General features: G+C 43.0%; 1 protein-coding gene across 1 annotated transcript in view; it reads left to right on the top strand.

Moving 5' to 3' along the window:
* Positions 1-9576: 9576 nt before the first annotated feature.
* Positions 9577-23570, top strand: part of ACSF2 (acyl-CoA synthetase family member 2) — a gene marked incomplete at its 5' end in the record, with an annotated part of 54567 nt that continues 40573 nt past the window's right edge. The window contains 5 exon segments of the mRNA XM_081850747.1: positions 9577-9880; positions 9883-10087; positions 17706-17905; positions 21130-21254; positions 22257-22310. Coding sequence (XP_081706873.1) covers positions 9577-9880; positions 9883-10087; positions 17706-17905; positions 21130-21254; positions 22257-22310 — 888 coding nt within the window.

The following is a 23570-nucleotide window of genomic DNA, read 5'->3' as shown; positions in this document are numbered from 1 at the left end:
GGGTGAGGGGAAGAGTTGTGGTAGGTTGTTGCCTAATTGTGATACATACACACCCACCCCTACACGCCTTTGCCACCACTGCTTAATTAAATAAAAATGAAAAACCAGAAGCACCTTCTTCGGCAACTTGAGTGCCCTTTTTCAACTTAAGAGCAAATATGCTGGTCCAAATATGTTGTGCACGATGCGAAACCAGCTGCAGTATTGAAAGAAAGGCAGAAACTTGTCATTTACCACAGTCTTCTGCCTTTTCGTCTATTATTATTGTTATTGGTGCTTTCCCCTCTAGAAAACTAGGTGCCGGTACTCAAGAGGAAGTTGTTACAGTATGTGCCACACTTTTTAACCACAAAAAGAGGTACCAGTACTGCGTGCCCTGGGGAAAAAGCACTTATTATTATTATTATTATTATTATTATTATTATTATTTACTAAATTTGTATACTGCCCTATACTTGCAGGTCTCAGGTGTTTGCAACATAAAATCACATTATTAAAACACAAAATACATAACAAAATCAACCCAATAAGTGTCCTCCTCCCCAACACATTTTATAATAGGGCATTGGATGTCAATCAGCCAAAAGCCTGGTTAAAGGGCAACATTTTTGCCTGGCGCCTAAAGGTGTATAATGAAGACACCAGGCAAAACATTGGCACGAAGTGAGTGGGGTAGGGAGCAGAACACATCTCTTTCAAAGGGTGCATGCTTTGTTCAGAATCAGCCCCATGGAATTCAGTGGGATTTATTCCCAGCAAGCATCAGGGCCGGCTTGCCCGTGAGGTGGGATGAAGCAGCTGCCTAAATTGGCGGGATCCCATGGGGCGGTGCTCCCTTAGGGGCCCCACCTGCTCCTTCTGCCACTGGGGTAGCACAGCTGTGGCTTCTGGTGAGATCACATTGGAAGCCACTGCTGCTGTGTGACCCCAATAAGTGTGGCTTTTGGGGTGACACCTTCCTGTTTCACATCAGGTGACAAAACAGAATGGGCCGCTCCTGGCAAGCAAATCCAAGATCAGGCTGCTTATTCATCAGTCACTCTTCCTCTCACAAATCTCTAACTTGTATATGGATTCGCACAAGGGAGAGTTGAAAGAAAGAGGAGCCTACTGCGTTCATGGTGGATTACTTTTCATTCATGACACAAAGCAGTCTCCACAGTAGTTTCCAGTTTTTATGGACTCTTAAAAACTGAACCATAAGTGGTTTACAGTGGCTTTTGGTGGCTTTTCTGGTTCATTGTGTGGCTCATTTCCTACCATGAAAAATCTGCTTCCAGACCTTTCTGAGTTATGTAATACTACCTAAAACATGACAATGCTTACTGAGACAGAAGTGTTAAGCTCCTTCCTGTCTACAAAGCAAAGGCTGTGACATTGCTGTGAATTGATTCAGGAAAGAAGGCTAAAGGTAAAGGGACCCCTGACCATTAGGTCCAGTCATGACCAACTCTGGGGTTGCGGTGCTCATCTCGCTTTATTGGCCGAGGGAGCTGGCATACAGCTTCTGGGTCATGTGGCCAGCATGACTAAGCCACTTCTGGTGAACCAGAGCAGTGCACAGAAACGCCGTTTACCTTCCCGCTGGAGCAGTACCTATTTATCTACTTGCACTTGACGTGCTTTTGAACTGCTAGGCGGGCAGGAGCTGGGACCTAGCAATGGGAGCTCACCCTGTTGTGGGGATTCAAACCGCCGACCTTCTGATCGGCAAGTCCTAGGCTCTGTCGTTTAACCCACAGCGCCACCCGCATCCTATTTGTAAGGCTAGAGATGACCTAATTTGTCCTCTTTCACTGAAGGGCTTTCACTATCCAAACTTGACATATCCTCTGAATTAGCGTACCAACCAGAAGAATGCAGGAGGAGATACAAGTAGTAGAAAAATGATAACACAATTGATTCAGAAGCCAGTCATGATCAGCCATACCAATCTGCTCTGGGGCCCAGTACAGTGGTACCTCAGGTTGCAGACGCTTCAGGTTACAGACGCTTCGGGTTACAGACTCTGTTAACCCTCGGGTTAAGAACTTTGCTTCAGGATGAGAACAGAACTCACACGGCAGCGGCAGCGGGAGGCCCCATTAGCTAAAGTGGTACCTCAGTTTGAGAACAGTTTCAGGTTAAGAACGGACCTCCAGAACAAATTAAGTTCTTAACCCGAGGTATCACTGTACTTTCACAGACAGCTGTAATTTGCCAGACCCTGAGCATGGCAGCATCCCCAAGCCCTTTAATATGTCCACTGTTTTTCACAGTTCATTAGAAGTTTCACTGAACAGCCGGATTCTTTCTGCAGGAATGGCTAATAGAGGACACAAGATTCTTCATGCACTAAGTCATAGATGTTCAGAATAACTGGCATTTTAAAAAATCAAGGGCTTTAGAGATGCAGAACACACATGCTGTTATTTTATAAGGATGTGGATTAGGAAGGCAGGGCAAGAGCAGAGGAACAAATATGTTTCCTGAAAGATTAATTCAAGAGGCAGATCTGTTGTTAGCATTTGTCTGTCTTGGGAGACAATGGAGTGCGCCTTTGGGGTGAAGTCAAACCACTGGAGAATCACAGCGCCTGCTGAGGCTGTGGAAAACCCAGTAACTTGCAACTGCTGCCTCCTGTGTTGTTTTTGCTGCATTAGCAGCGTCAAAGTGACCTCTCTGGTGTGCAAACCTGGGTAGTGTGTATGGCAGAGGTCCTAGGCTAGAGGCATGATCACATGCCACACGACCCTAGTCACCTCTTGGCCTCATCCAGCATGGCCCTTATGTTTTATGAATCCATGGAAACATTTAAAATGCCGCTCTGTCAATTCTACTGGTGCTCCTTTGACACACTTGGCTGCCCGTCCTTCAGTTTGTGAGAGTCACTCAGGAAATTCCCCTACTTTGAATGGCTGTTAATGTGTAACTCATAGAATGCTTTCTGAGTGTGAATGGGCCGTTTGATCCTTGATCTGTGTTGCCATAATTACTAATTATTATTTTATTATTACACAGCACAGTCCTGTGCTCATGCAGAAGTAAATCCCATTGTGTGCATTGGTGGTTACAATCTAGTTAGTTTGTATTTATTATTTCCGCCTTCAACTTCCTGAGACAGCTTAAGTCACAACTAGCCAAGGACGTGCCCTTCAGACAGTTTTGACTACAACTCCATGTCTGTTGGCTATGTTGGCTGGGGCTTGATGGAAGTTGAATTCCCACAACACCTGGAACACATTGCATTATCCACCCTGGGCTTAAGCTGTTGGAGCATTGAAAGTTGTAAAATATACCAACAGGTTTGGCTCCAGTCTAGGCTATTTGTGGATGGAACTCTAACCACAAGGTCCTCTGCTGGAGGAAAAAGTGGGAAGTGATTTCCCCCACTTCCCCACCTGCCCATGTTCTCTGAATAGCTGGTTCAGAGGTTTGATCCCTCTTTAACAGCATGGGATGTGATGCTGGGGACTCCAGGGAAGATTGGCAAGGATCACCTTCCCACCTTCATCTAACAGTGCTTTTGCACTGGTACATGTGCCAATTGAACAGGTATTGAAAGGTTCATCTGCTGAGAGGTTCATTCATGCTGGTAACCAGTGCTTTTTTCTGGGGGTACTCAAGGGTACACAGTATCAGCACTTTTTAGAAGAAGAAGAAGAAGAAGAAGAAGAAGAAGAAGAAGAAGAAGAAGAAGAAGAAGAAGAGCAGCAGCACTGGTTAAAAGTCTGGCACTTACTGTAACATCTTGATGGTGGATGCCAGCACCATTTTTCTAGAAGAAAAGCACTGCTGGTGACCATTCAATAAAACAGGACTAGGGAACTTGTACTTCAGCAACCAGTGTTTGAAACTCTCGTTGTTCTAGGCATATTTTGCGACAGGGAATTTCATTAGAGCGAGCAGTTTCTGAGCTCTGGGCACAGTACTGCACCTAAGATTTCAGAATAAAACTGCAGAGTGTAAGGAAAGGAGGACCTTTTTCTGCCTCCCCACTTCCAGCTTCTCTCTGGAGACTGGAGAAGATGCCCTCTTAAGAATATTGGGGGTGGGTGGGCAGGAGAAGGACTAGACCGTGTGAAAAATGAACATATAACATTTTAGCTGCAGTTCATTCATTTTCAGCTTTGTATTCTTGTTCTAAAAGAGCACCCTAGACATTCCGTTGTTGCACCCATAAGCTAGGTTTACGGTGCCATTTGGCTCCTAGCTTTCATATCTCAGTTTCTAACACTGCCAGCAACATATGAAGGGCCACAATTCCCATCACCCTTGACTATTGGCTAGGCTGGCTGGGGCTGATGGGATTTGGAGTCTAGAAACATCTGAAGGGCCATTGGAGGGTAAGGATCAAATGAACTGCACATCCACACATCTAGCAAGACAGTTGCATGTGCTACTCATGAAAACACCATGTTCCTAAAGTTTACTTCCCACCCACAGTTTAATGCGTTCTGTACTTTGGTCTGTATTGTTGTAACAATATACTGAGGCAATTATCACTTTTATAATTTGGACATATATCTACGCACCCTTTGTCCCATAAGGCTTGATGATTTCTATGTCTCTTTAGGTTAGTATGCAGGTAGCGGGGTACTTTTAAGAACAGAAAGCAAAGGTGGCAGACTTGGTCCATCTGAGAGAGGGGCGGGAAACACAGTTGGTCTATTATCTTTATTAGAACCAACCAAAATGTCACAAAACTGTGGCAAACTTTTAGGTTCTCCAGAATTCTTCATGTAACATATTATTACATGCCACCCGAATCTCTGAGCAGTGAGAGATTCCAGGCACTTACCCAAGGTCTGGTTTTCTTGGTATGAGGGACAGCGGAGACTGTGGTGTCTTTAGGATATATGGTTTATTTACACATATATACAACATGAGCTTAAGGTGGAATGACTCACAGCATTAACACCCCAAAAGATCTTGCTTATCCCATAGTCACAGCTTTGGATTCCAGCATAAATCAATCATGCCTCCTGTCTCTCTAGCTTCTGCCTGCTTCTAGCTGAACTCTCTCACACTGTTGGCTATTGTCCTTCCAGCTCCCTGCCAGGAGCTGGGCTCCTCCTTGCAGCCCAGCTCATTATTTTTTGCTTTTCTTTTTTTGGATGGTGATCATGGTGCTTAGCTAAAGTAGATTTAACCCTTGCTGGATTCAGGACTCCAAGAAGTAGAAGGGTCTCAAAGCCTTATGCAGACTACCTCCCACCCCCCACCCCCCACCCCCCTCCAACAATTTTACACAAAGCAAGAGGAAGGGGAAAATAAGAAAACAAAAATAAATAAGTACAAAAATTAGGCTAGAAGTTGTAGCCTTGAGGTCAGCTTGTAGACTATGTCCTAAAATGAAGATTGCAGGCCGAATGTGTCCCAGGAGATACAGGTATTAGGTTGTGTGTCTCTTCTGCTTTGTTATTTTGAACTTCTCTTTTCATGTGTGTCTCATGATATGAGCTTTCCAATATTTTAATAAAGGCTTCCACCTTTATGCAGACACAATCTGCGTAAACAAACACGTTTTATCTTAAGCAGACCAGAGCTGGGAGGGCCAATCCTGCTCAACATGCAACCCTGGAAAAGCTGCTTGGCTTCAGTTTGTGCAGGGTGCTTTTGCTGAACGTGGAATACTGAACACTCTTCTGAGAGCTCTTAAGCTGAAAAAAGGATAGGCACTTTAATTATTTAGCTATTAATTCATGGATGTATTTGTATAACACCCTCCCATGAAATACCAGGTTGGTGCACTTTAGGTTTAGTGTGTTTCATTTTCTAATACTTCACTGTGGAAACTATATAGGACTGTTTTTTATATCTATGAAATCAAACAGTGGAATTGCTGATTCAAATTAAAAACAAACAGATTGTGGTTGTTGTAACAGTCCGTGGACTCTGCTTCAGGCAGCTTGAGTGCTGTCAGAGGGGAAAGAATGTGCTTTACAGGCAGGAGGGGGGCATGCAGCCCTATAGGGTGTTCTGGGATACAGTACAGTGGTACCTCAGGTTAAGTACTTAATTCGTTCTGGAGGTCCGTTCTTAACCTGAAACTGTTCTTAACCTGAAGCACCACTTTAGCTAATGGGGCCTCCTGCTACTGCCGCACCGCCGGAGCCCAATTTCTGTTCTTATCCTGAAGCAAAGTTCTTAACCTGAAGCACTATTTCTGGGTTAGCGGAGTGTGTAACCTGAAGCGTATGTAACCTGAAGCATATGTAACCCGAGGTACCACTGTACAAGTTCTCTTCCCCAGCATGACGTCCGTCTAGGGAGTTCTTGGATTTTTCCTTAACCAGCCACCAAGCCTCTCAGCTGAAGGAACTTACCAGGATGATTCCTGCTTGCGCCGTGGCAAACTGCATTAGGACCCATTCGTACTTGTTGGGACCCCACATTCCCAGCCTGTCACCCTTTTTCAAACCAAGGGCCAGAAGTCCTTGTGCTGCCTGTACTACCTAGAGAATAGGAGAGAGAGAAAAAACCCGTCTCAGCAGATTGAGCTAGGCAGGTAGGAAATGATGGAGCATGTGAGATGAATGTTCCACTCTGTGCACTGACGACACAGAAGAATCTAAAAAGCTAAAGGAAAGGAATATGGCGGCAGCCAGTATGTTCATCTCCCAAGGCAAGATGGTTAAAGAGCATCAAACAAGTTTCCTCCTAATCAGAAGATGGTGTGTTGGTTGCATTCAGACCAAACACCTATGTTCTGAAGGAAATTCACCTTTCTGGAGGGCCACCAATTGATTTAAAAGCTCATAGGATTCTACCATTTAATTCACTGTGTAGTCTCTTAAGAATGTATTTTATTTTAAGGGTAATGGCTATGAGTACTGGATTTTGTTTATTTTGTTTGTTTGTTTGGTATTACTTTTATTATTATTTATTGAATTCATATACCGCCCTATACCCGGAGGTCTCAGGGCGGTTCGCAGAATAAAATCAAAATATAAAACCACAAAATACATCATCAAAATATAAACAACCCAATAACCTCCCCCCACCCCAAAAAAAACCCCACCACATTTTAAAAGGGCATAGGATGTCAATCAAATCAACAGTTTCCACCTCATTTTTATTATTTTATTTCATATTTCTTACTGGATTGTTATTTTAACTTCGTGATAAAGTCTTGAATTGTTTAATAAAACTGACACAAGCCACATTTAAATTTACATATCTGATTTTGACATGCCCAAGAGAGGGTCAAGGTAAAATGTGACATGAGAGCAGTAGATATTCCGCTCTCTATGTCTTTTTTGTTTGCTAGAAGCAGCCCCGTTGGTACCTGACCAGGACTATGTATGATAATACAGAATACAAAGGTCCTGCAAAGCTACCATAAGCCACAGAGACCAGAACATACAGGAACTGGGTTTGTGCCTGCATGTTTCCCCCTCCTAATAGTAAGAGAGCGGGGAGGGATTTGGGTGAGGGCTGTGGAGTGGTGAAAATTAGCTGGACACTATCATTGCTCTGCTCCATTGTAGGGGAAAACGAAAGATGGAAGAAAGGAACCCACACACTTCTACATCACAATTAGATTGGCCCTAAGCAGAACGAGTGAAAACAACCTGAGATTAACTGATGTGTGATGAAAAGCGCTACAAGCAGCATTAAAACATTAATGTCCTAACTTCAGATGTTGCTGGTCTATAATTCCCAGCCCCTCTAACAATTGGCCACAGTTGCTGGGCCTGATGGGGACTGGAGTTCCACAACATCAGGAAGACCACAGCTTCCCAGCCCCAGTTCTAAATAGCTTATAAAACCTTAGCTAGTCTGAGCCTTGCACCCAAAAATCCCATGCATTTAATGGGGAGTTACGGTAAGTCCCAATAAAGTACAGTGGAACAAATTTCTGAGTAAACTTGCATGAGATCACCTTCAAAGCGTTGCAGACAGATGCTTTCAGTAGCTGCTCAGTCCCACTCTGGAAAACTTATCCAAGCTTTGATCATCATCTGGAACAATTAAGTCCATCTTACTTTTAGGATACTTGTTATTTATTTATTTCCAGGCAGCTTTAGAGACTTGCTTTTCAGCAACTGCTCTCAAATCAGCTTACGGCTTAAGAAAAAATAAAGCACCCATAAAATCACGACAACAATAAATGGTTAGGAGAAATTAAAACAGGGTCAGGTAAACCTGGCATTACAACATAAAAAAAGGAGAGAAAAGGTATAGACAGCGTGTTTCAGTGGACCATTTCCCAGAATTTGTTGCATCAACTTTCGTAAATGATTCCAGTGCTCGGGGGCCATCCCAGAGAAATAAGAGTTTGCAGGAACTACCATAAGATTTTCACCCTCAGAACTCAAAGAATGGAAAGGAACTCACACACAAAATGTTGCTTGCTCAAGGATCAGTGTGGCCCAGAAGGGCTTTAAAGGTGAGCGGCAAGGTCTTGAATTTAACTCTCCAGCAAACTAGCAACTAGTAGAACTCATAAAAAGCAAATACTACCTAAGCAGGCTAGCACATTCTGGACAGCTGAAGAGTCCAAACTGCTCTCAAGGGCAGACCTAGATGCCCCAGACATTGTAACTGTCAATTATATGGGTTATGAGGGTTCCGATTATTGCTTAGGGTTAAAATGGACCAACTTGAGATTTTCTTTTTTCTTTTTTTAATTTTTTATTAAATTTTCCAACATACAATTATAGTATCCAATCTAAATTTATCACATATTTTCTCTTTTAGACTTCCTTCAACCTCTCTGACAATCATCCATTATTCAAATTTTTTAAATACGCATTTCCTAATTTTATATTGCATTTTATAAACCTTCACACACTTAGTTTTCATCAATTCAATAGTCCTCTATCATTTACAGAACTTCTTGAAATCCCACTAGCGTTATTTGCTCATCACATACACACTTCAGATAGTCTGAAAATTTTCCCCAGTCTTCAATGAACTTCTTCAGCCAGACAAGATAGATGATTCCCAATCATACAGTAAGAGTAGTTACTTTCTGCCAAAATACAAATCCAAACACTTTTATACACTAACCTTAAAGGTGTGTGCAGTTGCGTCGATACTGAATGGTATTGTGAATGTTCTTTAAATATACAAGCTCGTGTTCTTTAAATATACAGTGGTACCTCAGGTTAAGTACTTAATTTGTTCCGGAGGTCCGTTCTTAACCTGAAACTGTTCTTAACCTGAAGCACCACTTTAGCTAATGGGGCTTCCTGCTGCCACCGCACCTCCAGAGCACGATTTCTGTTCTCATCCTGAAGCAAAGTTCTTAACCTGAGGTACTATTTATGGGTTAGCGGAGTGTGTAACCTGAAGTGTCTGTAACCTGAAGCATCTGTAACCTGAGGTACCACTGTATATGGTTGCTAGAGCCCTGAGCCCCACATCTTGTTGAGGTAACCATCTCAAAACTTCTCAAAACTTCATAGAAATTACAGCACAGTGCATGGCCTGCCAAACTAGTAGGTACTTTCACACCCTTATGGTGGGCCTGTCGAAAACACCACCCCACAAACAAAGCGGAGCCTAGGCAGAAGTGCCAACTTGAACAATATATGGGGGGCGGAGGAGTGCAGAGTCAGTCAGATTGTAGCTTTCTCCTCTCCCGAAATGCGAGAGGCTCCTTCTGCTTTCAAGCGATGCCTTATCAGACCGAAGGCTGCGCTGAGAGAGCGAGCTGCGGGCGAAAGAACCGCTCGCTCGCCTTCCCAGCCTCGCCTCGCCGTCCTCCGCGCTGGGCGACGAAGTTTTTCAGCGGCACCCAAGGGGCTTCTTCCAGCCGCCGCCGCCGCCGCCTCCTTCTTCCCCGCCCGCCTCCACTTCCTTCTCCCTAACGAGGCTGCAGGAGGTGCTGCAGCCGGGCGGGCTGAGCGCCGGCAGCGCCGCCCCGTTTGCCTCCCATTCCCTCCCCCCCCTCCTCCTCGCTGCTCCCGGCCGGCCGGCGGCTCTTCCCCTGCCCGAGGGAGAGGCAACTGCAAGCAGCGGGGCTGTGGCGGGGGCTACGCCTCTGCTGGGAGAGGGGGCCCATGGCTTCTACCACCGGCCTGCTGAAGAGAGTCGCCCGGGAGGGTTGGGCAGTGCTGGTGGCTCGAACTGGCCTCCGGGGCATTCATCGGGTCAGGTACAGGGGGCCAAAGGAACAGATGCTCTGGGGTGAACGGGGCACCCCAAGAAATGGGGGTGGGGGGCTGGAGGCCGGCGCGGGCTGGGGGACCCATAGGGTTTCACTTTCTTTTTAAGGGTCATATAACTTGGGGTGCTATATTTGGAGCTGTTGCGCTCTCCCTCCTCGGGGCTGGAGAGAAGAGGGTGATAGGAATGCAAAGGGGCTGCCAGGGTCGATTAGCGCTTGCCAGAGAAAAGTTGGGATGGAGGTATTTTGAGGACACGGGGTGGGCGGGAGTGGTGCGCTGCGGGGAGGGGAGGAAGTGGCAATATATACGGTATATATATATCCGGACATAAATTTGGGGGTGTTATGCCAAGAGGCCATTGATTCAGGCGTAGGTTAGTGCAGCAGAGGCTTGAACGGAAGCAAAGCAAGTGAAGAGAAGTGAAAAGAGTTCAGCGGAATCCCCATTATCAAAAAGATACTTTGGGCAGATCCAAACTTTTGGGGTTTTTTTTGGTTTTTTGGGTGTGGGTTGTTTTGTGTGGTTGTGTGGTTGTGTGTGTTTGCAAGTGTCTTCTGCAACAAGTCCCTGATGCAATAGTAGTGGATTTATATTCCACATGCATCATTTTAAAAAAGTTGTTCTGGGATGCTTCCCCATGTTACTGCATTATTGCTGTCCAGAAGGGCACTTCTGCAAGACAGCACAACAAAAGGGGAACTAAACAACAAACAAACCAGAACATTTGTGGTTTCAAAAGTTACAGGATTTCAGAGGAGGGTGACCAAGATAATGAAGGGTCTGGAAATCAAGCCTTGTGAGGAACAGTTGAGGGAGTTGGGTACGTTTTGTCTAGTAAAGAGGAGTCTTGAGAGATGATAGCCATCTTCAAATATCTCAAGGGCTGTCATATGGAAGATGGAGTAAGCTTGATTTCTCCTGCTTTGGAGGCCAGTGGCCTCAAGTGACAAGGAAGGAGATTCTGACTAGACATCAGGAAGACCTTTTTGACAGTAAGAGCTGTTCAACAGCACAGCAGACTCCCAACGGGAGGTGGTGGACTCTCCTTCCTTGGAGGTTTTAAAGCAGAGGTTGGATGGCCATCTGTCATGGATGCTTTAGCTGAGATTCCTGCATTGCAGGGGGTTGGACTAGATGACCCTTGGGTCCCTTCCAACTCCACAATTCTGTGATTCTATGATGTAAGACAAACTGTTTAGGCACCATTCTCTCGTGTGTGTGTGTTTGAGAGGGGGGAACTATCCTGCTCCCCCTCTTTCAGTGTTTTACTCTCCCCACCCTCTACAAAAATCCCTGTGGACACCTGTGCTCCCTTTTTGCCTTGTGATTCAAACTACCATAGTCTTGGTGGGAAAGGGGCAGTCAAAGCACAAAAGGGCAGCATGATTTCAACTGGTGCACAAAAGAGAACACAAGTTGGGTGAATTTGAGTAATGTGACCCTTGCGTAATACATCTCCGTTCCCAGAGGGCCGTCTGCATAACTCTGGATTTTCTTCCTTCCCCCTCTGATTTCCATGGGGATGGTGTTGGAATATAGAGCAGAAACACTCACCTTGGGTCAACTGGTATAAAGGATGGTTAGAACACTCAGGCTATGTTTGTGATGCCCCTGGGTTATATTTCAACGCCATGATTACATCTGGATTTAATTACTTTTTAAAAATGATGCCTCGAGTCAGTGGGCCATTGTGGTGTAGTGGTTAAGAGCGGTAGACTCGTAATCTGGTGAACCGGGTTCGCTTCCCCGCTCCTCCACATGCAGCTGCTGGGTGACCTTGGGCCAGTCACACTTCTCTGAAGTCTCTCGGCCTGTTTGTTGGGGGGGGGGGGGAAGGAGATTGTTAGCCACTTTGAGACTCCTTCGGGTAGTGATAAAGTGGGATATCAAATCCAAACTCCTCCTCCTCCTCCTCCTCTTCTTCTTTGAGTCCTGAACTACTTTTCTTGCAATCATCAAGCCTAGTTTTCATGGGAGACCTTCGTATTTCTGGGCTCAGCTGCCATCTTCATATTGTACCGAGGTCTGCATTTCCCATCACATCCTGCTTTTGCAGCCAGAGTTCCCATGCTGTTCTTGGCTCATTTGCTGATACCAGAGGTAATTTTGGCAAATATTGCCTAAGGGAATGCATGTGCTTTGGGGTCAGCAGTTTCACTAGAAAGTGAACTCTGCTTTCTTTACTAGTAAGTTTATCTGCTCAGTGGGTATCTCTGACTGTCAACGTACAGTACAAAGTAACTGATTCAACACACCTTTTAAAGACATTTACATTGTTGTCCTTCCAAGTTTGTGAGCTGAAATGATAATGCAAATTAGAAGTACAGGGTCTAAACTAGTAAACTCTGCAGCCCAGCATTATGCTTCCAAGGGCTCTTTTGGGCTGATTTTCTCCCCACAGAATAAACTGGGTTGCTAATAAAATGTCATACTTGAGTTATAGAATCATAGAATCGTAGCATTGGAAGGGATCCAAGCATCATCTAGTCCAACCCCCTGCAATGCAGGAATCTCAGCTAAAGCATCCATGACAGATGACCATCCAACCTTTGCTTAAAAACCTCTAAGGAAGGAGAGTCCGCCACCTCTTGTGGGAGTCTGTTCCACTGTCAAACAGCTCTTACTGTCAGAAAGTTTTTCTGAATGTTTAGTCGGAATCTCCTTTCTTGTAACTTGAAGCCATTGGTTCAAGTCCCACCCCCCAGAGCAGGAGAAAACAAGCATGTTCCTTCTTTCATGTGACAGCCCTTAAGATATTTGAAGAGGGCAAACATATCTCCTCTAAGTCCCCTCTTTTCCAGCTAAACAAACCCAACTCCTTCAAGAACTCCTTGTAAGGCTTAGTTTCCAGATCCTTGATCACCTTGGTTTCCCTCCTCTGCACACGTTCTAGCTTGTCAACATCCTTCTTAAATTGTGGAGCCCAGAATTGGACACAGTATTCCAGATGTGGTCTAACCAAGGCAGAATAGAATGGTACTATTACTTCCCTTGATCTGGACACTAGACTTCTGTTGATGCAGCCTAGAATAGCATTAGCTTTTTTCCTATGATTATCATGCTTTTTGTCCCTTTCCTACATTGAAACAATTTGTCATTCTACCTCTCCCACTCCAGCAAAGTTTGACACATATTTTATAACTCTGCTGTAAATGATGCTGCTGGAGAAGCAAAAATCTGAGTATATCATTACCCACAAATCTTGACCACCCCACCTCCCATGTTGCAAACTGAGATGTATACATGTTAGACACCAGTTCTTGCTTGGTTGTGTTGGATCTAGGTGGTTTTTGGTATCAGACTCACATCCTTGGGGTTAGTAACCCCTGAAATACAACTTTTTTCACCTATTAAAATTTCCTTGTTATTCCTGCTGTTAAAGTGACAGGAACCTTCTCTGTTTCACATTGTCTTGTCCTATAGGTCAGGGGAACCAATGTAATGCTCTCTAGATGTTGGAGGACTCCAGGTTCCCAGAAAGGATGGCTGATGACGGGAATTGTAATTCAGAATAACAGGATGTAAAATACACAAATAATCAGGAAGAACAACTTTCTCCGTCTGTTTTCACCAGCTCCTTCTAAATCCTGCTTTATTTGCACTTTCCCTACTGTAAGAGTTTTGCCACTGTGCCAGGTCTAAACATTGCCAGTTACTAGCTGTTCCTTTGGATCTAAATCTCCATGGAAACTTCAGAAGAAGGGGAATGTCAGTCTTCTCATATTTGCTTAGTGTCCAGCCTTCAGAAGATGTTGCATCTCTTGCACAAAGAACCAGCAAACCTTTAGAGTTTTGCAGAGCCTCTGAAAGCCTCTTTTCCTTATTTGATAGAAGTAGTTCACTGCTTTGGGTGCTCCATATTGGGGTGCAAAGCAGCTTACATTTTTTACAGCAACAGTTGCATTATTCTCCCATTATCCCCTTTTCATCTGCATCTCTGACAGCTAATTTCATGCTTTAAAAAGAACCTGGGAGTCTTGGAAGTTCCTGGTCCTACAGTTGCCAAGAACAGGATTTTGGGCATGGAAGAATTGAAGCTACCAAGGCAATTGTGTCAAAACACACATTAACCTTATAGCAGAAGTGGAAGTTTTGTTTCCACAGAAGAGCCTGATCAGATTCATAGGCTGTATTCGCATGCATTGTTGTACTAGGTCAGTGCTGCTATGTGGAGGGCCTCTGGGAGTGAAAGTGTTGGGCTTGCAGGCTCCTCCCACTTCCCTCACTTTCTCCCTTGAAGGCGGGAGGAGGATTTCTGCAGAGCTGAGTTTCACTTTCAAAGAATCTAATCTTGATGTTACATATATGTGCTGACGGTCGGCTCCTTCCTAAAGAAGGCAGCCATGCGACATTGAATTGGCCCGCTGTCATTAAAGCTGTCAGTTCCTCAGCCAGCTTCCAGATTGGTGCAGCAAACACCCATGAAACATACGAAGTAAATACTATGCTGTAATTTTTAAAGAAATATTTATTTGGGGAGTGGGTTGCGTTGCTGGAGGAGGTATTTGTAGCCTGGGAATGTTCCTGGATGTGACATTTTATCTGTTGGGCAAATGGCAACATATCAGTTCCTTTAAGTGAAGGAGCAATAATTTTGTGTGTGTGTGTGTGAAGGTCTTTTCTATTTTTATTTACTTAGTTTGTTAATTTTACATCCTGCCTTTCTTCCCCAAGGAGTTTGAGGAATTGATTTGCCAATTTTAGAGTGTTGTATTTCTAGGCAGCTTCTGGTCCTCCAGAGGTCATTAGACTACAACAGGAAGGCCATAGCTCATCTGTTTTGCATGCAGTAGGTCTCAGGTTCAATCCGCGGCATCTCTAGGTGGGGCTGGGAGAGACACCCTGCCTGAAACTCTGGAGAGCTACTATCATCATTGAGCTGGGTGGACCCAATTGTCTGTCTCAGTAGAAAGCAGCTTCTTCTTCTGTTACTCCATCATTCTTGACCATTGGTCATGATGGTTGGGACAAAGTGAGAATGTGCCACCCCACTGCCAATACTTCCTTTACCTGGGTTGTGCAGCAGTGCTGAAAAGCGGCACCCACCACCGGTGGTGGGTTCCAGCAACATTTGTGAAATTTCATGATATTTCGCTGCAAGCTAAGGGGTAGCAGTGTGCCCTTGAGGGCACCACCTCTCAGATTTCTGCCACCTGAGGTGGCTGCCTCACTCTGCCTCATGGGCAGGCTGGCACTTTCAACAGCATTTGGAAGGCCACAGGTTAGCTACCCCCTCTTCTAGGGCATGTGTAGTGACTGGTGAGATATGAGGTTGGTAGCTTCGAAATTTGGTGGTTTTGTTTGTGCGGACAGGTGTGCTATTGTACTAGCAAGAAACAGCTTCTTACCTTCTCTCAGCTTCTCCCAGTGTGTTTCCTGGGAACTGAAAACTCATAAATTATAGGTCTGTTTTCCTGCAAGATCTTACCAGCTCTATTTACATAACCTGCTCAGCAATTTCCCAATAAAAAAAAAGGATAATCCTATTGAACATTTGCCTGCTGGTTTATACTTTTCTCTGTTTGTTCTCTTTTTTCTTGGTCACCTCCATTCTGCCATAGCAGCAATATTATGGCCTTGGTTTGAAATGTACGGTAATAAAAGTGGGTAACCTGTGCAACTGCACGAAATGGAAGATTAGGAATATGAGGTTTTGCCCTTCTTTACTGCCCTAACCTTTCCCCACAATGAGTTCCATTGTAACAGGAATGATTCCCCTCTGTTCTGCATTTAAGACAGACATAACCTTTTTTAGAGTAGTGGGACTGATTTTAGACGTGCATTCTGCTCTTGCAAAACGAACACACCTTTTCCTGTCCAGGTTTTCAGTTACTGTTCTTCAGGTTTTCAGAAAAAAGCCCATGGTTGGATGTGCCAATTGGTGAATGTCTATGATGTCATTAAGACACTTCCTTCATTGGCCAGAATTGTTTCAGAACTCTTTTAACACCCACCCACCCACCTATATCTATTGTTAAATAAGGACAAACATAGAAATGAACAAATGCACATGTATTACTTGCATTTATTTATTTTGTTCAAAATTGCACTTCAGTCCTATGGAGAAGGGAAGGATTGATGGCTGACCCAGCATCTCATGCAGTGAAATGTGGTTTGTCACACAAATTATAATGCTAGAAGGAAACTGAACTCACATTGGAGGCAGGTAGACTTAAACCCACAAGGGGAAGAGTTGCCATTTATTTATTCAGACATTCATTCATCTTAAACATTTCTTTACCATCTCTCCTGAGTTTCTGAGATGATCTATGTGGCTAATAACCACCAAAATTTAGAAGTATATGCATATAACATAAAAATAAACAGAGCAGCAGAGAAAAGCACAGTTTGGCAGAGAAAAGGAGCAGCAGTTAAAAACCATAGTTTTGTAGAAGAAATCCCCAATAAACCCCAAGGCCTAAGGACAGAATCCTAAACTGAAGATCTACCACAAATGGGGGCTGTAGGGGCACTCTTACATTGTGATGCAAAGCTATAGGATAGGAGCACATGCTTTTGAGTTCTGTGGGCCCCTCTGTGTGTTGGTAGCATGTGGGTGTTGTTACAAGCACAGTCCCTGAGGAAATGGCTAGTGTTTTCCTTACGCTTTTCAATGTTCTGTGTTGTGATTTCCCCCCTCTCCTAGGCTGAGCTTGCATGAGATACTTTCAGCTGTTATCCTGGTACTATTCTGGTAGATCTCCTCCCTGAGCATAAAACTAGATAAATAAATAGTCTCCACTGTTTACAGACCTGGTATCTACCTTTAACTTAAACATGCATGTGGGGCCTCTTTCTTTCTTTCTTTCTTTCTTTCTTTCTTTCTTTCTTTCTTTCTTTCTTTCTTTCTTTCTTTTTTACCTAGGTGGCAGTGCTACAGCTGCGCCCCATCTTAGATCAGGCTGAGACCTAGTAGGGGGTCCTGCCTGACCCACCAGCTGAAGGCCAGTAGGATTCTCTGTTGAACTAGGAGTCAAATTACCGTATTTTTCGCTCTATAAGACGCACCAGACCACAAGACGCACCTAGTTTTTGGAGGAGGAAAACAAGAAAAAAAATATTCTGAATCTCAGAAGCCAGAACAGCAAGAGGGATTGCTGCACAGTGAAAGCAGCAATCCCTCTTGCTGTTCTGGCTTCTGGGATAGCTGCGCAGCCTGCATTCGCTCCATAAGACGCACACACATTCCCCCTTACTTTTTAGGAGGGAAAAAGTGAGTCTTATAGAGCAAAAAAATACGGTGTTCCATCCCTGGTTACGCCTGGTTATATTTAAGGAACAGGGAAGTAGTTCTGAGGAATAGAAACCTAGAACATCGACGATTTTAGATTATCATTTTTAGTTCCACATTGAAATAACATTTTTCTCCCCTGACTTTTCGTTGTGAAACAGTGATAAAGTTTGCAGCAGCAAATATTTCTGTGCACCACTGAAAGTTCTCCATATGCTGTGACTAGCACACATAGGTTGATGATAATTCTTATGGTTTGTTTTTTCCTCCCTTTGACTATAACAAAGAAGACCATGCACCCTAACTCTTTCTTCTTCCGGCTGTGAACAACATTGCCCTTTGCAATTTCTGCATCTCATCTGTTCTCTTGACAGTTCTCTACAAACCGATGCACCCCCTGCCACACCTATAGCAAGCAAAAGCTATCTCCATGGGGTGACAGACATTCCGCTTCTTGGGAAAACTGTGGATCAGTGCCTGGAAGAGACAACCCACCGGTGTCCTGATCGAGAAGCCTTGGTGTTCCCTCTAGAAGGGATTCGGAAGACGTTTTCGCAGCTGAGACAAGATGTAGGTGGCTCACAATTCCTTTGTTACTGAATCTAGGGATGCGCACAATGTATTTAAAGCATTTAACCCTGCTCCACAGCTAAAAGCGGTTTCCAGAGTGGCTTACAAAAATCAGCACTAAGACATATTGATAAGATAGCCTGTACTTTAAAAGGCCTTTGAAGCAGTAGCTTCCAGGTGACCCAAAATGGAAAGATTTTTTTTTTGCCAATTAATTTTTATTGCTTTTCAGTTTTTTTTAACTAATTGCCATCATATTAATTCAAGTTTAATACAAATTTAAAAGGCCCCACTGGCTTGATATTTCACTATTCACCCTTATTTACTGCTCAGTATTGCATACATTTCCAAGTTATATTTCAAAAAATGTAACATATTTTAGTATTTTATCCTTATTCCGCCCCTTCTTTCAAAAATGCAAAGATTTAACAAAAACCAGGTTATATGACTTTGTGGGCGTAATTCAACATAGTGTAAGGAGATCATTTTGTCAGTGCAAGCATTTCTGTTGGCCCAACTGAACAATCTCCCCTTTCTAGGGGTTTTCCTGACCCTCCTCCCCAAAAAGGAAAAAACCGAATAGCTGTAAATAAAATAAAATTAAAAAAACCTGCCAGAATAAAAGCTGTCTACAATACCAAACAGCTGCATTTCTAAAGACTCTGTCTAGCATGTCTGGAAGCTGCCTCAGCTGTCCAAAAAGACCTTTCCAAAATTCCAGATGTTTTGAGGGTTTGTTGACGGTGGTGAGAAGACCATTCTGCACATGGTCAAAGATAATAGCCTTCATTTTTCACGGTTCTTCGAATTGAATTTTAGAACTGAATATGGCTTTTGGGACTAGGCATTGGTAAAGCTTTTTGTTCAAGGAGAGCACAGAAAATCTCAAGTTGGTTGTAAAAAGGTGAAGGGCTCCTGGGAAATGATATATAATGAGATGAAAAATATGTTGAAATATACGTTTGTTAAGAAACCAGAGGCTTTTCTTTTAGGAATAGTAGGAAATGAAATAAATAGAATGGACTGTAAACTTTTCCAATATGCAGTAACAGCAGCGAGAATATTATTGGCCCAAAGATGGAAACAGGAACAACTGCCGACGCTCGAAGAATGGAGAATGAAACTGATGGAGCATGCTGAACTGGACAAACTAACAGGAAAGATCAGATATATACGAGATCAAAAGTTCATTGAAGACTGGGGAAAATTTTCAGACTATCTGAAGTGTGTATGTGATGAGCAAATAACGCTAGTGGGATTTCAAGAAGTTCTGTAAATGATAGAGGACTATTGTATTGATGAAAACTAAGTGTGTGAAGGTTTATAAAATGCAATATAAAATTAGGAAATGCGTATTTTAAAAATTTGAATAATGGATGATTGTCAGAGAGGTTGAAGGAAGTCTAAAAGAGAATATATGTGATAAATTTAGATTGGATACTATAAATGTATGTTGGAAAATTTAATAAAAAATTAAAAAAAGAAAAAAGAAAATCTCAAGTTGGTCCATTTTAACCCTAAGCAATAATCGGAACCCTCATAACCCATATAATTGACAGTTACAATGTCTGGGGCATCTAGGTCTGCCCTTGAGAGCAGTTTGGAATCTTCAGCTGTCCAGAATGTGCTAGCCTGCTTAGGTAGTATTTGCTTTTTATGAGTTCTACTAGTTGCTAGTTTGCTGCAGAGTTAATTTCAAGACGTTGCCGCTCACCTTTAAAGCCCTTCTGGGCCACACTGATCCTTGAACAAGCAACATTTTATGTGTGAGTTCCTTTCCATTCTTTGAGTTCTGAGGGTGAAAATCTTATGGTAGTTCCTGCAAACTCTTATTTCTCTGGGATGGCCCCCGAGCACTGGAATCATTTACGAAAGTTGATGCAACAAATTCTGGGAAATGGTCCACTGAAACACGCTGTCAATACCTTTTCTCTCCTTTTTTTATGTTGTAATGCCAGGTTTACCTGACCCTGTTTTAATTTCTCCTAACCATTTATTGTTGTCGTGATTTTATGGGTCCTTTATTTTTTCTTAAGCCGTAAGCTGATTTGAGAGCAGTTGCTGAAAAGCAAGTCTCTAAAGCTGCCTGGAAATAAATAAATAACCAGTATCCTAAAAGTAAGATGGACTTAATTGTTCCAGATGATGATGATCAAAGCTTGGATAAGTTTTCCAGAGTGGGACTGAGCAGCTACTGAAAGCATCTGTCTGCAACGCTTTGAAGGTGATCTCATGCATGTTTACTCAGAAATTAGTTCCACTGTACTTTAGTGGGACTTAACTCCCCATTAAATGCATGGGATTTTGGGGTGCAAGGCTCAGACTAGCTAAAGCTTTATAAGCTATTTAGAACTGGGGCTGGGAAGCTGTGGTCCTCCTGATGTCGTGGAACTCCAGTTCCCATCAGGCCCAGCAACTGTGGCCAATTGTTAGAGGGGCTGGGAATTATAGACCAGCAACATCTGAAGTTAGGACATTAATGTTTTAATGCTGCTTGTAGCGCTTTTCATCATACATCAGTTAATCTCAGGTTGTTTTCACTCGTTCTGCTTAGGGCCAATCTTGAACCTCTCTTGGGTATGTCAAAATCAGATATGTAAATTTAAATGTGGCTTGTGTCAGTTTTATTAAACAATTCAAGACTTTATCACGAAGTTAAAATAACAATCCAGTAAGAAATATGAAATAAAATAATAAAAATGAGGTGGAAACTGTTGATTTGATTGACATCCTATGCCCTTTTAAAATGTGGTGGGTTTTTTTGGGGGGAGGGTGGGGGGAGGTTATTGGGTTGTTTTTATTTTGATTATGTATTTTGTGGTTTTATATTTTGATTTTATTCTCAGTACTCATAGCCATTACCCTTAAAATAAAATACATTCTTAAGAGACTACACAGTGAATTAAATGGTAGAATCCTATGAGCTTTTAAATCAATTGGTGGCCCTCCAGAAAGGTGAATTTCCTTCAGAACATAGGTGTTTGGTCTGAATGCAACCAACACACCATCTTCTGATTAGGAGGAAACTTGTTTGATGCTCTTTAACCATCTTGCCTTGGGAGATGAACATACTGGCTGCCGCCATATTCCTTTCCTTTAGCTTTTTAGATTCTTCTGTGTCGTCAGTGCACAGAGTGGAACATTCATCTCACATGCTCCATCATTTCCTACCTGCCTAGCTCAATCTGCTGAGACGGGTTTTTTCTCTCTCTCCTATTCTCTAGGTAGTACAGGCAGCACAAGGACTTCTGGCCCTTGGTTTGAAAAAGGGTGACAGGCTGGGAATGTGGGGTCCCAACAAGTACGAATGGGTCCTAATGCAGTTTGCCACGGCGCAAGCAGGAATCATCCTGGTAAGTTCCTTCAGCTGAGAGGCTTGGTGGCTGGTTAAGGAAAAATCCAAGAACTCCCTAGACGGACGTCATGCTGGGGAAGAGAACTTGTACAGTGGTACCTCGGGTTACATATGCTTCAGGTTACATACGCTTCAGGTTACACACTCCGCTAACCCAGAAATAGTGCTTCAGGTTAAGAACTTTGCTTCAGGATAAGAACAGAAATTGGGCTCCGGCGGTGCGGCAGTAGCAGGAGGCCCCATTAGCTAAAGTGGTGCTTCAGGTTAAGAACAGTTTCAGGTTAAGAACGGACCTCCGGAACAAATTAAGTACTTAACCTGAGGTACCACTGTATATTTAAAGAACACGAGCTTGTATATTTAAAGAACATTCACAATACTATTCAGTATCGACGCAACTGCACACACCTTTAAGGTTAGTGTATAAAAGTGTTTGGATTTGTATTTTGGCAGAAAGTAACTACTCTTACTGTATGATTGGGAATCATCTATCTTGTCTGGCTGAAGAATTTTGTAGAATTCAGAAGTTTTTTTTTTTTAAATAACAAATATCCTTTGGTTTAATGAAAGTTGTATTTTATCTAAGACCCAATAGACTCATCTTGCAAATATTGGCAGAATGGGGAGTTCTTTCTCCTGTACTAGCTGGAGGGTTTGTGGTGACATCGCACTGCATATTTTGTATTTGTTTTCTGTTTTGGTATTAGTGGAGTACAAGCCAGGAGATGCTTGCCTGGCAGGTGGTATATAAATATTTTAAATAAATAAATATTACATTGGGAAACAGTGGCAACTTGTGTTAGGAAATACTCTCCTGTTTCCACTAAGTGACAATTAATTAAAACTCAAGAGTGGTTTAGGCCCGGTTTGTATTCTTCATTCTCTGAAACCGATACTAGGAGACCTCTGACCTCTCAACACACACGGTCACTCTTTAGCAGTAAATGGTTAAGAAGCTGTATCTCTGATTAATTTAATTCTCATCTCTTATCATTTCCAGGTGTCTGTGAACCCAGCGTATCAATCCCAAGAGCTGGAGTTTGTGGTGAAGAAGGTACGACAAGGCCTGTTGTGGTCAGCACTGCTTGTTTTCATCCACAGCGCTTTCTGAAAACGCTTGAAGCTCTGGGCATGCATTGATTAAGTTTGAGGTTGATTTGGAGGAAAGTATAGAAAAAGGCAGCCCAAACAATAATTTAGGAATGGCTAATGGGTTTGGAGCTTTGGTTTAGAGGAAAAGCTGACTGAAGAGAATGGGGGCTGTATGTTTTTCTCTCATAATACTGACACGTGTGGTTGTTGAATCAAGTTAATTGGCAGTTGATTGAGGGCAGGCACAAACAAAAAGTTGTCCCTGTCCCCCCAAATCAGAATGAGCTGATGGATTTTGTTACTACGAGCTGAGATGATTTAAAAAATATATATAAGACCAATACCTAGATGCTAAAATTGAGCATTTATGTTCATGGATTGTATTTTCTTATATTATATTTATATCCAATGGTTTCTCCAAGGAGCTCGATGTGGCATACATGGTTTTTCTTTGTTTTGTTTTTGCTTCTCTCAACATTTCCTAATCAACATAGTCTCCCTCTATGGCAATTATCGCTGACTTAAGCCATTCAACTTTCTTATCCCTAATAATGAGGGATTAAAGCTATTAAGTTTCTTGTGAAAAAAATTAATCCTTTCCCAGATTAAGAGGCCTCTTGTACTTACCTTTCTGGTTTAGCTTTGGAGCTAAATCATTAAAATACCATGGGAGGTGAAATACAAAAGCTGTAGGAGGTGATTCTACTTCTTGCTTGCTCTCGCTATGGGAAAAAGTTTGGAAGCAATAAGACAAGCTTATCTGGCACTAGTGTTTCAGCTTGCAAATGTTTCTTGCTTGTTGGTTTGCAGTTCTTACTGCTCTTATTTTTCCTATGTGTTTGTTTCCTTCCTCGTTGGTCTATGAGAACATCTTCGTAATGTTCTTAAGAGTAACTTCCACTGAATTCAGCGGGATGTATTTTCAGTGCTCTTTCAAAGGATCAAGCTCTGAGGCTGCTTTCTGGGCACACTAACTTGGAAATGAATCTCATTAAGGGCTGGCCCTGCGGTCGCAAAACTCAGAGTATACCTGCCTCAAACAGGCATATGGAAATGGCCATCTGCCTGCATTTTGGGCACACAGACTGGATCTCCTTCATTCCAGAAGACATGATTGAGAGGCTCTTGGTGTCCACAGGTGACCCACGGCATAGGTGCAGTTGTAAAGTGGAAGGTATAAAGATGCCACTGTATTATTAAAAGTAGAAAAGAGTGTCCCAGT

Source organism: Podarcis erhardii (assembly GCF_964252035.2).
Source record: "Podarcis erhardii genome assembly, chromosome: 2".
Classification (NCBI taxonomy): Eukaryota; Metazoa; Chordata; class Lepidosauria; order Squamata; family Lacertidae; genus Podarcis; species Podarcis erhardii.
This window is presented reverse-complemented; position numbering and strand designations above follow the sequence as displayed.